Source organism: Peromyscus eremicus, chromosome 16_21, assembly GCF_949786415.1.
Source record: "Peromyscus eremicus chromosome 16_21, PerEre_H2_v1, whole genome shotgun sequence".
NCBI classification, from domain to species: domain Eukaryota; kingdom Metazoa; phylum Chordata; class Mammalia; order Rodentia; family Cricetidae; genus Peromyscus; species Peromyscus eremicus.
Genome location: NC_081432.1, coordinates 4,913,533 through 4,927,348, shown reverse-complemented (window position 1 = coordinate 4,927,348; position 13,816 = coordinate 4,913,533). Strand labels below are relative to the sequence as shown.

At 54.1% G+C, this 13,816-nt stretch overlaps 1 protein-coding gene across 3 annotated transcripts; it reads left to right on the top strand.

The window, feature by feature from the left end:
* The first annotated feature begins 1,088 nt into the window (after positions 1-1,088).
* Positions 1,089-13,710, top strand: Tulp1 (TUB like protein 1). Of its 3 annotated transcripts, XM_059243811.1 has the most exons (15): positions 1,089-1,135; positions 1,252-1,303; positions 1,619-1,700; positions 1,800-1,949; positions 2,317-2,451; positions 3,221-3,316; positions 3,425-3,544; positions 3,802-3,920; positions 4,964-4,969; positions 7,086-7,256; positions 7,367-7,479; positions 9,036-9,150; positions 9,227-9,325; positions 11,243-11,414; positions 13,577-13,710. In XM_059243811.1, the coding sequence occupies exons 1-15, from the start codon at positions 1,089-1,091 to the stop codon at positions 13,708-13,710; spliced, it is 1,611 nt and encodes a 536-aa protein (XP_059099794.1). The 3 variants fall into 3 exon arrangements, with proteins under 3 accessions (XP_059099794.1, XP_059099795.1, XP_059099793.1); XM_059243812.1 differs by lacking the exon at positions 1,800-1,949; XM_059243810.1 differs by lacking the exon at positions 4,964-4,969 and having other exon boundaries at positions 1,800-1,952; positions 3,802-3,923.
* The last annotated feature ends 106 nt before the right edge of the window (positions 13,711-13,816 follow it).

The following is a 13,816-nucleotide window of genomic DNA, read 5'->3' as shown; positions in this document are numbered from 1 at the left end:
TTCCAACACACCGGGCTGTGGGTGACCCCAGGCCCGTGTCTTGCTGACTGCCTTCCGTTATTGTTTCGGGTCTGGAAGCTCTGGGGACCCCTTAAACGAACCTCTCCCTCTCCCGTTGCAGTCCTCATACCAATAGCCTAAACGCTGTTGACTTTAAGGCTGTATCTCGAGCCCAGACAGCAGGGCATGCCTGTAATCCTTACTTGGGAGGCAGAGGCAGGGAAACCTCCGGGAATTAGTTCAAGGCCAGCCTGGTCTACACAGTGAGTTCTAGGTCAAGAGTAAAATCTTGACTCAAAAAAATAAAAATTAGGGCTGGAGAGATAGCTCAGTGGTTAAGAGCACTGGCTGCTCTTCCAGAGGTCCTGAGTTCAATTCCCAGCAACCACATGGTGGCTCACAACCATCTGTAATGAGATCTGGCGTCCTCTTCTGTATACATAATAAATAAATAAATCTTTTTAAAAAAAATAAATAAAAATAAAAATTAAAAATACAGCTGTCAAATGGCTCAGAAAGGGCCCTTGCTGATACCCACAAATTAATTCATTGTCCCTTGGACCTCTGTACACATGAACATGGCATGTGTGCCACCCACACATGCAATAAGTACATGTAAACATTTAAAAATAAGCCTATCTCAGGCTGAGTATGGTGCCACATGCTGGCAATCCCAGCACTCAGGAGCCTGGAGAATTTTGGCTTCCAGGCCAGCCTGCACCGGGAGACCCTGGCTACACAGGGAGACCCTGTCTGGGGAGTTGGGGACAACGTGGAGAGACTGTCTAGCCCTTTACTCTCCAGCGCCCCTCCCCCACCGCCACTGACAGGGTACACAGGCAAGTGCCTGAGTTGGGTGGAGGGTGGTATCCTGTCCTTCAGGCTGCTGTGCTGAGTGCTGGGGGTGCAGACCCTCCCCTCAGTGGCGGAGTCCGTGGGCTGACGCGTCTTGTCCTCAGAGGTGAGTCCCTGTGGCCTCTAGCCTGAGCTGCGCAGGTGGGGAGAAGCTGAGCTGAGATTAGCTAGTGAGGAGGAGAGGGACAAGGCACCGGAGAGCAGGAGTGACTGTGACAAGCGACAGGCTCACCATGCCACTGCAGGAGGAGACCCTCCGGGAAGTGTGGGCCTCAGACAGGTGGGAGCCCCCACACCGTCCCATCTGAACCCCAGGCCCCAGTTCCAGGGCCACAGTAGCGGTGGGGAGGCGGTAGAATGCAGGTAGGGAACAGTCTGCTTCCTTTGTACCCTCAGTGGCCATGAAGAGGACTGGCTGAGCCCGGAGCCCCCGCTGCGCCCCAAGCAGGTCTGTCACCAGGTTTGGGGTTTGGAAAGGAGGCACGAAGGGGCCCCCCGCGGTGCGCACAGGAAGGTGGCTGTACGAGAGAGGTCCTCTCGCCAGCATCTGCGGCTCTCTACCCGGAGAGTTTAGGAGAAGAACCGGGGTTTAGGGCATGGGGTGCCCAGGAGGACTTGGGGGGTCTTGGAAGTGACCATCCTGCGTGTATGGGTCACCCACACCCCTTGGGTTAATCCGAGGCTATTTCTGGCGAACCCAAGGGATTAGAGGGGGATGGGAGCCCCAGGGTCCCCTTCTCTCCCCGTGACCCCTATTCCACAGCGACCCACCCAGGGACAGAAGTTGAGGAAGAAGAAGTCCGAGACCCCCGAGTCTCCGGGATCCAAGCCCCGCAGAGCTGGAGGTGAGTCCTGGGGGTGCACCGGGAGGGTGTGGGCAGGGGAGGCCGAAGTGGGACAGGACCTCCGGGACAGGACCCTGCTGAGCCCCGCATCTGGCCCAGCTGGGCGCAGGAAGCTCGAGGAGCTGCCGGCAGACCCTGCCGAGGCGTGCGCTGCGCCGACAGTCTACGCCAAGTTCCTTCGGGACCCCGAGGCCAAGAAGAGGGACCCCCGGGAAACCTTCCTGGTTGCCCGCGCCCCAGATGTGGGAGGCGGTGAGTGAGACATAGGGAGCGAGGGGCAGACATGTGAGCTGTCCCGGGGACGCAGGAGTGACCACCTGGGCGCCCAGCCCAGGGGTGGGTTCCCTTGTTCTTTCCCTGTTATACATATGGGGAAACTGAGGCAGCAGGGGCCCAAGCTTTTGCCTTGAGCTACAACTAGTAGCCAAAGTACCCCAGATGGGAACAACAAGGGTCAGGAGGGAGGTGACAAGGAGGCAGAGCGGGTGTGTGTGTGTGGGGGGGGGGGGGAGAGTGCTTCCCACAACAGCCCCCTGCAGGAAGGGCTTGAAGCCTGGCAGCACCCCGCGGGCACTGGACCTCTGGAGTCTGTGTTACAAGCGTATTCTGTCCATAGAGGAGGATTCGGAGGAGGATTCAGATGACGATGATGAAGAGGAGGAGGAAGGGGGGAAAAAAGAGAAAAGCTCTCTGCCCCCCAGGAGACCACCCAAGGAGAGAGAGAAGAAAGCCAAGGCCCTAGGCCCGCGGGGTAGGTGCAGGACTGACAGGCAGAAAGAGTCCCCTGAGGGGCGGGCGAGACCCCAAAGCTCCCCAGCCTTCTCTCTTCTCTGGCGGTCTCAAAGGAGGTCAGCTCTCAAGGCTGCTGCATGCTGCCGCCCGCCGAGGGTGCACATGGAGAAGGAGTGTGTTTTCTTGGTGAGCTGTTGCTTGACGTGATGTGGATTAGCGTTACAGTTTGTTTTGTTTGTTGTTTTTTATTTTATTTTATTTTATTTTATTTTTTTTCAAGACAGGGGTTCTCTCTGTAGCCCAGGCTGGAGACCAGGCTGGCCTCTAACTCAGAGATCTGCCTGTGTCTGCCCCCTCCCAAGTGCTGGGATTAAAGGCGTGTGCCACCACAGCCTGGTTAGCGTTATACTTTTTATTAAGTAGACGAAAGTAAAAAGAAATCTGTGGCTAGAGGCAGTGGGCTCCAGGCCTGGAAGGTCTGGTGAGAAATGTGTAGGAGGCTGGGACCTGGTCTCTGTGGAGGGGCAGAGGCTGAGAGCAGGGCGTGGGGAGGGTCTCTGGAGGAGAGCCTGGCGGAGCATCAGGGGCTGAAGTGACGGCCTGGCATCCGCTCACTCATTGCATCGATGCCTCCTAAGCTGATTCCTAGCCAGATGGGTTTTAGACTCAGAAGGAGGAACATCAGATCCACAGACCACAGAGTTCCCTGTCTGGCTCTCAGCACTGTGGGGACTGGAGGCTGGATGAGGGGGTTAGAAGGTGGTCCCCAGCCCCCCTCCTATTCCCAGGGGACCTAGGAAGCCCTGAAGCCCCCCGGAAACCACCCCGCCCCAAGAAGAAGGAGGCAGGGGAGGGCACCAAGCTGAAAAAGGCAAAGAAGAAAGGTAAGCGGGGTGGCGGACACTGATGGACAGATAGACAGACGGACAGTTGGTGGACAAGGGGCGCTGGGTGTATTGAGATGGTGACCCCTTCTTGTATCCTTTCTGCAGGGGCTGGGGAGACTGACAAGGACCCTGTGAAGAGCCCAGCAGCTCCGAGGAAGAAGATTCCAGCTGCCATGTTCCTGGTTGGGGAAGGTGGCCCGGCTGAGAAGGCTGTGAAGAAGAAAGGTACGTGGCTGAAGGTGACAGGAACATGGACACTGTGTGTGCAGTACCACAGGAGGAGTGAGGGCGAGAGCCGGACCATGTGGGGACATCCTGACACCCCTGCTCTGACAGCTGTGTGGCCCCAAGCAGGTGGCCTTCCTGAGGCTCCGATCAGAACCTTTTTATGGCCCTGGAGAGGATTACAGGGAAACCTGGGTGTTGGGAACCCCTGGCCAATCAGGGCAAAGGGTCTTCAGCCTCTCCCCCTCCATGCTCAGGGCCCCCCAAAGGCTCAGAGGAAGAGAAGAAGGAAGAAGAGGAGGAGGAGGAAGAGGAAGACGCTGCAGTGATGAAGAACAGTAACCAGAAAGGCCGGGCGAAGGGGAAAGGCAGAAAGGTTGTCACCGAGGGGCGGGTGTGGGGGACTTTGGGGGTGAGGACTTGGCTCCCCATCCACGATGGGCACAGGGCCCAGGAACATGGGGTTCATGGGGACAGAACAGGCATGGCTCAGGCCACCCACGGACCTTCCACACATTGTTGTCCAGACTTTCCCTCTGCAGCACAAACATCAGCCAGTCCCCAGCGAGAAAAGACGAGTTAAAATACCCGGAGGCTGAGCACCCAGCAGCGGGGCTCTGGATTTGGGGAGGGTGGAGGTGGGGGAAATGGAATGGGATAAGGTCTTGCTATGTAGCCCAGGCTAGCCTGGAACTCCAGATCTTTCTACCCCCACTGGTACTGGAATTACAAGGGTGAGTCTATGTCTGGCTTCTGTTAAGCACACCTTATACACCATTGGGGACACCGAGTGGCTGGGAGTTGGCTAGCAGGACCAGCCATTAAATACTTCCACTCCACTGCTCTGAGTTCATCCCTCAGGACCTCTAGCCTCCCAGCCAGGAAACAGCCCTAGATCCACGTGCATGCAACCCAGCATAGGGAGGTAGCAACATCAGGATCAGGTGTTCAGAGCTAACCTCAGCTACACTGTGAGGTTGAGGTCAGCCCGGCCTGTGTGAGACCCTGTCTCCAACAATAAAGCAGGCCTGGAGAAATGGCTCAGCAGTGGGGTGCGCTTCGCTTGCCAAGGAACCGGGTTTGATTCCCAGTACCCACATGGCGCCTCACCTTTGGAAGTCCAGTTCCAGGGGATCTGATGCCCTCTTCTGAGCTCTGGAGGCACCAGGCACACAGGACGTACACAGACACACAAGGAGGCAAAACACTCATACAAAGAAAAAGTAAATATTTAGATAAAATAACCAATTAATCCCTGGCTGCCAAAGCCTCCAGAATCTTCCCCGAAGCTTAGAGTCCGTCCTGATTTGACATCTGCCATTGTCAAGATATGTCGCTAAGGACTTTGACAAGCTGTGCACACACTGGTACGGAGACAAGGAGGCCTGCCTGAGAGTGTTAGGACTCTCCTCTAACAAGAAAGCCGTACAAGAGCCAGCCCCCGTCCGAGCTTTGTGGGTTTAATAGTTTGTGTAGGAGTGGAGGATCTTCAGGGATGGATTCGCGTTGACTAAGATCCCTGCCGCTGATGTCCACGGTGTTTTATCCCTGGTGGAAATGGCCTTCCACACAGCAGGCCTTTGAAAGTCACAGGTGTGGAAATGTTTGACTAAGTGACAGTGACTTTTCTCACCTCACATTCCAGGCATAGTCTGTGTTTCCCAAGTTTCTCCTGGAGCAGGCTGGAGAACAGTCAAGATGGCCATTTGCCCCTTGGCCGACAGCCCCAGGCTGTCCTGTACCACACACACAGTGTAGAACTGCCCCAGGCGGAAGGCTCCTCGGCCTCACAGATAACGTTGAAGCCTCAGGTGCTGAAGCCCCCAGCCTGATAGGTCAGTTGCCCTCCTGAGGAACTCGAGTCCCCTCACAGAGCAGCAGGAGAAAGGGCACCAGGTCTCACCCTGCCCCCTTCTGTAAGCGAAGTGTTACTAGAAAATTCTCCAACAGCAAAGTAAGCTGACACATTCATGAGTCAGCTGTGTCTGTCTGTCTTGCTGCGTAACAAATGGCCTCCAAGCTTTAGTGTCTTCAAATACGGAGCCAGCTTTTCTACTTACTTTCTTAGTTTCTCTCTCTCTCTCTCTCTCTCTCTCTCTCTCTCTCTCTCTCTCTCTCTCCATAGATATAGATAGATAGATAGATAGATAGCTTTTTTTTTTTTTTTTGGTTTTTCAAGACAGGGTTTCTAGAGATCCGCCTGGCTCTGCCTCCCTAGTGCTGGGATTAAAGGCGTGTGCCACCACCACCCGGCCCTACTTAGTTTCTAAGGGTCATATATCTAGAGACAGCTCAGGGTGTCACACAAGGCTGTAGTCACCTGAAAGGCTGGCTAGGAATGGACAGTTCATTTCTAAAGTAGTTCAGTCATGGTTGTGGGTTGGAGACCTCTCTTCCTCTCCATATAGACCTCTCCCGTAGCATTGGCATGACCCTAATTTCTGTATAACAGGGACAGCTACCCCTGTGTGTTAATGAAAAATGCGAAGAGTCAGTATTTGGAGAGCTAGGCATGGTGGTGCACACCTCCACTCCAGGCACTGGAAGGCCAAGGAGGATTGCAGTGAGGCCAGCCTGGGCTACAGAGTGGGTCTGAGGCCAGTCTTGGCCTTATAGTGAAACCCTCTCTCGATTAAAAAAAATAGGGGCCGAAGAGATGATTCAATGGTTAAGAGCATTTGCTGCTCTCACAGAGGACCTGGGTTCAGTTCCCAGCACCCACATGATGGCTTATAACAATATAGCTGCAGTTCCAGGGGATCCTGTACCCTCTTCTGGCCACCAAAGGCACCAGACACCCACTCATGTGGTGTACAGACAGACATGCAGACAAAATACTCACATATATTACAAAAGAACAAAACAAAAGCAAAAATACTATCACTACCACCACAGGGCCAGATGTGGTAGGTAGCTCATAGCTGTTATCCCAGGACTTGGGAGGTGAAGGCAGGAGGATCAGGAGTTCGAGCCCAGCCTCCTCAACATACTGAGTTCAAGGCCAGCCTGGGCTATATGAGACTCTGTCTTTAAAAATGAAAATGGGATTGGAGAGATGGCTCAGCAGTTAAGAGCACTGGCTGCTCTTCCGGAGGACCAGGGTTCAATTCCCGGCACCCACATGGTGACTCACAACCGTAACTGCAATTCCAGGCGACCTGACACTTGTCACACAGACATACATGCAGGCAAAACACCAATGCATGGAGAATAAGAACATACAAATTAAATCTGTATATCGTATGAAAATGAAAACAAGAAAGGAAGTTGTAGCCGGCGGACAGCCCCTAGTGGTGGAACCTGAACTCAGACTGTGACTAAGGGAGCTCAAGCTGAGTATTAAATCACAGAATTCCAGAACCTTCTATCTGAGGTTGGGCTGTGGGTGCTGGAGGCGCCTCAGCTCCCAGGTCTGGATGCTAGACCTGTCTATCTCTTTTCTCCCTCCAGAAAGCGGTGAGTGGTGGCCTGTCCTGCCTGGGGTGCAGAAAGGGACCCATGGTGTGGGGTGTTCTGGCTGATGCACCGTCTGCCCGTGCAGAAGGAGGAGAGGCCCCCGTCTCCCCCTGTGGAAGTGGGTGAACCCCGGGAGTTCGTGCTGCAGCCAGCGCCCCAGGGCAGGGCAGTGCGCTGCCGGCTGACACGGGACAAGAAGGGCATGGACCGCGGCATGTACCCGTCCTACTTCCTGCACTTGGACACGGAGAAGAAGGTCCTGAGAAAGGGGCTGGGTGTGTCTAGGGCTGGGGGCAGTGGCTAGGGCCTCCCTGGTCCCCCAGCTCCATCTGCCTCACTCTGTCACCTCTGGCCCATTCTCCGCAGGTGTTCCTCTTGGCTGGCAGGAAACGCAAGCGCAGTAAGACAGCCAATTACCTCATCTCCAGAGACCCTACCAACTTGTCCAGGGGAGGGGAGGATTTCATCGGAAAGCTGAGGTTCGGCTGTGCTTCTGGGCCACTGGCAATCACTTCCGTCCCACTGTGGATGGCAGAGTGTCCCCCACATAGGATGCTCCAGAGACATCCCTCAGCGTAGGGCATCTCACACTCTGACATGCATGGATCTCTTGGGGACCTGGTCTAGATGGTTTTGTGGGTTTGGGATAGGCCCCTGGCCCTGCATGTCAGCATCTCCCCCGAGGGGCGGGGACTGTGCAGACCTGACCAAGGCTCTGGCAGCGATGGATTCTAGCTCCACGAGGCAGGGCCAGGCCTATAGCCCAGCTCCCACATAGCGTCTTCTCAGAGGAGGTATACTACTGGGTGTGGTGGTACACGCCTGTAATCCCAGCACTTGGTGAGTACAGAAAAAAGTAGCAGGAGTTCAAGGTCACCTTTAGCTGTTTAAGGAACTTGGAGCCAGCCTGGGCTACATTAGCCACCCCCTAAGAAAGAGGAGAGAGAAAGAGATGTAGCTCAGTTGATAGAGTATTTGCTTAACCAAGTTTGATCCTACCATCACATAAACCAGGTGTCATGGAACACATCTGTAAAACCAGCACCCGGAGGCAGAGGCAGGAGGGTCCACATTAAGGCCAGCCTGGTCTACATCCTGAGACACTGTCTCAAAAGCAAACGAAAGCGATGTTTACCGAGTGAATGAACAAGTGAAGGGAGGCTCCATGTGACCAGGCAGGCTTCCTGTACGGCGCCTCAGCTACCCACTAGTCTGAAAAGACTTATTTACTTCATTTGTGCATTTAACAAACGCTATTGGGGCCCGCCCGTGCCTCAGGCACAGTTCTAAGCACTTTCCAAATATTAACCAGATATTTCATCCCTTTATCAACCAAACCAGAGGAGGATTAGAGCTGTGATGATTTACAGGTGGGAAAGCTGGGGTCCAGCGAGATGGCCCACGGGGTAAGGGTTCTTGTCAGCAAGCCCGATGACCTGAGCTCGATCCCTGGGACTGATTCCTGAACGCTGTCCTCTGACCTCCCTGTGTGCACGGTCACACATGTACATTCAATAAGTCAACTTTCAAAATAATCCACTCAAGTGGGACCGTTGAGACTTTCCTGTTTCCTAGGGCCACACAGATGGAGACAAAATTTGAATGATTTTTTTTTTTTTTTGAGACGGGGTCTCATGTAGGCTAGGCTGGTTTGGACCTCACGATGTGGTGGCAGATGGCCTTGGATTCCCAGTCTTCTGCTTGCACCTGCCAAATGCAGCAGTTACTGCCTGCCCCCCCCCCCCCCCCCCCCCGGCTGCTTTTCTTGCAGCTGGGGATTGAACCGAGAGCCTCGGGCATGCAAAGAAGTGCTCCACCACTGAGCCCCGCAGCCAAGCTGCCTCAAAATAACCATGATTAGTAGTAATTTCAAAAACTCTCCCTTCAAGGGAAGCCTGGATCGGGGCACATGACACGCTGACTCCTAAGGCACACACTGCCCCTTGCTCTTGAACTGGGGGGTTATGGGAAGGGTTTTGGAATGAGAGGTGGGAGGTACCCTTTTGCCCTGGCTCAACTCTTTTCCCACCCTCAGGTCCAATCTCCTGGGCAACCGCTTCACGGTCTTTGACAACGGGCAGAACCCACAGCGCGGCGGCGGGGGTGTGGATGTGGGGAGCCTGCGCCAGGAGCTGGCAGCTGTTGTCTATGTGAGAAGCCACTGTCCCCACCATGCCAGGCTCTCCTCAGGTAGGATGCGGCCTGACGTCCGACTCTCTCTTTCAGGAAACCAATGTTTTAGGGTTCCGAGGACCCCGACGTATGACTGTCATCATCCCCGGGATGAACTCGGACAATGAGAGGGTCCCTATCCGGCCCCGAAATGTGAGCCTCCACCTTCCTACCCCTTGTTCCTGAGAGCCTGGCTCTCTACTGACCCACTCAGGGAGATCGGGGCCAGGAACTCAGCCTGCCCACGTGAGTCTCTTGAGTACACTTGTCACAGCTTCCTCCGGTCACTTGTGGAATGGACTCAGGTTCTCTGTCGCTGAATTCATGCCAGGCATGGTGGCACTCTCCTGTAACCCCAGAACTTGGGAGGTGAAGGCAGGCAGATCAGTAATTGAGGGCCATCTCTAGGTACACATGGAGGGTTCTAGGCTAGCCTAAGCTACTCGAAACCCTGTCTCAAAGAAATAAAGAGCGCTGGGAAGATGACTCAGCAGTTAAGAGCACGTATTGCTCTTTCAAAGAACCTGAGATTGTTTTTGGTTTTGTTTTTTGGGGGACGACTATTGTTTCTGTGGCAGGGTCTCACTATGTAGTCCGGACTGGCCTTGAACTCACAGGGATCTGCCTGTCTCTGCCTCCAGAGCACTGGCGTGAAAGGTGTGAGCCACCGTGAAGCAATGTGATCCCTATGAGGCTGTAATCAGGGCAGGAGGTAGACAGCAGACAGTGATGTGATGAATGAGCAAAGGATGGGAGAAGGTAGAAGGTGGTAACTGTTACGGGATGCCAAGAGGACCAGAGGGGACAGCTGAGGCACATACCTGTCATACGGTTTCAATATCAGGCCTCAGTGATGCAAGGAGGCTTCAGCGTCTGGTATCTAGGTTTAGGGCAATGGCATCCAGAGAAAACAGCCTGTGCAAAGGCCCTGGGGCAGAAGGTACCTGATGGGTTGAGGATCAGTAAGGTGACCATCATGGATAAAGAGCTTGAGGCAGAGGTGGTTCCAGGGGGCAGAGGGTGCCTATTTAACTGGCTTTTGCTCTGAGAGAGCTGGGAAGTCATAGCAGGGTTCTAAGCTATGACTTACAAGGTTCAAGGAATGACACTCTAAAGAGGCCAAGTTGGAGTACGTGCAGTGTGGAAAAGAGGGGAAACTGCCCTGGGTTCTGTCGCTCTTGCAGGCTGGGTGAGCCTAGGATTTCAGAGACCCATCGGTCTCTGGCATGTCCCATGCTCCTGGGTGACTGATGAAAATAATACCCCTGTCAGCTGCCCGTTCATCCTCCCTGCTGGGAGGCCAGGCTGTCATTGGAGGCCAATCTGGCTAGGAAGCTGGGCCTTACAGGTTCTAGTCGCTGCTTCTAAGTCCAGTGAGTAAGAACCCAGGTCCAAATGTGACACAGCACAGTGATCAGAATGCTACCTGCTGGGCCAGGGTGGCTCACCTGGCAGGCACTAGGTGCTGGGTTCCATCCCCAGCACCATGAAAACCAGGCATCATGGTTCATGCCTACAATCCCAGCACTCAGAAGGTAGAGGCAAGAGGATTAGAACTGTAAGGTTATCCTCAGCTACACAGGGAGTTTGATGCTAGCCTGGGCTATGTGGGACCCTGACATCACACATACATATAATAATAATAATAATAATAATAATAATAATAATAATAATAATAATAATAAAGGGCTTGGCAATATCTCTGTCAATAAAACACCTGCTGTACAAGCAAGAGGGCCTGCCTGGAGATTTCCAGCACCCATGTAAAAGCTGGGCACACTGGTGTGTACCTGTAACCCAGCACTGGGCATTGATCACCCAGTCTAGCTCAATCAATGAGCTCCAGGTTCAGTGGGAGACCAGAACATGAAGAGTGGCACAAAACTCCTCCTGGGTGCCAACTGAGCCTTTCCGCTCTCTGCCAGAGCATCCCCAACAAGACCCGTTCTCAGCACTGCCCTCCCCGTATCTGCTGACACCCTCTGTGGACATTGCAGCACACATCCTGGCCCCCTGGGCGAGCCCGGCCGCCCCTAACTGTCCTTTGTTCCCTCCTCTTGGGCACCCCAGTCCAGCGATGGGCTGCTGGTTCGCTGGCAGAACAAGACGCTGGAGAGCCTCATCGAGCTACATAACAAGCCACCCATCTGGAATGAGGACAGTGGCTCCTACACCCTCAACTTCCAGGGCCGGGTCACCCAGGCCTCCGTCAAGAACTTTCAGATTGTACACGCTGATGACCGTGAGTATCTGAGGGTCCTCTCTCTCTGTCCTTCTTGACTCTGGGTTAGGAAGGGGCTCAGATAGTCCAGGCAAAAGTATTGGGGTTCACTAGGACGAGTTTGTGACCTAGCATTGACCAGGACCCTTGGGTAGGTGCTGAGACACTCCCAGTGGTATCGTGATGAGGAGAGGGATGATCTGCTAGGATCTGGAAACCACTCAGAGTCTAACTAACCCCTTTGTGTGGAGTAGGTGGTGGGGCCAAAGGCCGCACAGTGGAAATGAAAGTTAGAACTTATTGTGTTCAAGATAATTGTCTTAAAACAAGGTCTCGCTATATAGTCCTGGCTGTCTTGAACCTTTCTATGAGGACCTGGCTGGCCTCGAACTCACAGAGATCCCCCTGCCTCTGCTTGGATTGAAGGTATGGCCACCATTGCCCTACCAAAATAGAGGATTGTCTTTTACGCGAGGGGTGGGGCCTTTTGGTTTTTCAAAACAGGGCTTCTCTGTGTAACATATCCTGGAAATCTTTGTAGACCAGGCAGAGATCTCCCTGCCTCTGCCTCCCAAATGCTGGGATTAAAGGGATTTGCCACCACACCCAGCAAGGGTTCTTTTAAGAACAGGGATTGTAGCTGGGCGATGGTGTGGCTCACGCCTTTAATCCCAGCACTTGGGAGGCAGAGCCAGGTGGATCTCTGTGAGTTCGAGGCCAGCCTGGTCTACAGAGTGAGATCCAGGACAGGCACCAAAACTACACAGAGGAACCCTGTCTTGAAAAAAACACAAAAAAAACCCCAAAACCCTCAACCAACCAACCAAACAAACAAAAACAACAGGGATTGTTAGGGCTTTGGGGGGAGGCATACACCACTACCTTCCATGTCTGTGTGTATGTCAGGGGACAATCTGCAGAAGCCACTTCTTTCTCTACATCAATTGAGACCCAGGAATCAAATTCAGATCGTCAGCCTTGGCAGGAAGCTCCAAGAGTAGGGGGTGGGGACCATGCATTTCTAAATGTCCACAACTTGTTTTTTAAGATTTATTATTTTTATGTGTGTGTGCCTACATGAGTCATGTGCACCTTGTGTGCAGGTGCCCACAGAGGCCAGAGGGTGTCAGATCCCCTAGAACCAGAGTTACAGGCAGTCGGATGGGTACTGGGTCCTCCACAAGAGCAGTCAGTGCTCTTAACTGCTGAGCCGTCTTTCCAGCCCTCTACATCCTCTCACAGACTGCCCCTGAGGACTGACTTAGGGGAAGGGGGTCTCCAGAGCACAAATGTCCCTGTCACAGCTTGGGCAAGCGGTCCCACCAGTACTGTACAAAAGACCCAGGGTCAGAGAGTTGGACTGGTATTATGCAACCTCCACCCCATTCCGTCCCAGAGCTGTCCACAGTATCTCATGTCCCCTGGCCTTGGGACTTTTCACCAGGCCAGTTCCTGTGGGAGCCTGGTCTGCCACCAGAACAGGGTAGAGGGGTTTTTGTTTTAAAGCAGCTTCCCATTCCTATGCACGCTGGGAGAGAGGCTGAGATCCAGGCTGGGAAGCCTGTTGGGTGGTCCTGCCTGTTGTCCGGGTGACCAGCCTGGTTCTCAGATTCAGGACAGCCAGAGCATTTGGAGAGAGGTAGCAGGAGGATTAGGAGCTCAAGGCCAGCCTTGGCTACACAAAGAGAGAAGGGAGAGAGGGAGGGAAGGGTGGGGGAAAGGTTGATTGATTGAAAGTGATTGGAACCGATAGCTCTCGGAGCAGGAGCGGCCTGAGTCTAGTGGCAACTTGGGAAGGAAGGGAACACCTGGTTAGAGAAGGACCTGAACCAGGGTCGAATGTGGGCCTTATGGACAGGGGCTGGGCAGAGGAATGAGGCCAAAAGACAACAGAAAAGTCGCGAGGGAAGGGTTCTGGTTTGGTCAAGTTTGTCGGGCTCCTGGACTGCTAGATTACAGGTTTGCAGTAGCCCCGGGCAGCAGCTGATAAGGTGGGGCTCCTGCCCTGAGGACTTGGTGTGGCAGACCCTATACAGGCGGGGCTCGCTGGATGACGCAGAAAAGGGAAGGCAGCCCGAGGCTGCCTGGGGGCTGTGACTGCAAACCAAGGAGAAAGACCTCCCGGTGTTAAGGGGTTGCCTGCCAAGATGGGGTCCGAGAGTCACCCCATTGTCTGTTCACAGCCGACTATATAGTGCTCCAGTTCGGTCGGGTAGCTGAGGACGCCTTCACTCTGGACTACCGGTACCCGCTGTGCGCCCTGCAAGCCTTCGCCATAGCGCTCTCCAGCTTCGATGGGAAGCTGGCCTGCGAATGACCCCCACAGCTCCTCAGCGCTGAGAAAGCATTCAGTTGCGGGTGGCAGGGTCCCTCTCCCACAACCCCCACAAAAGGGCTCACCCCTCTGCCTCTCGGTGACCTCC

Excerpts from the sequence above, each read along its gene's own strand:
- Tulp1 (XM_059243811.1), top strand. The coding sequence starts at position 1,089 with ATGCCACTGCAGGAGGAGACCCTCCGGGAAGTGTGGGCCTCAGACAG. Across the intron at positions 1,701-1,799 it reads CAAGCCCCGCAGAGCTGGAG|CTGGGCGCAGGAAGCTCGAG; the intron begins GTGAGTCCTGGG and ends CATCTGGCCCAG. Across the intron at positions 1,950-2,316 it reads CCGCGCCCCAGATGTGGGAG|AGGAGGATTCGGAGGAGGAT; the intron begins GCGGTGAGTGAG and ends TTCTGTCCATAG.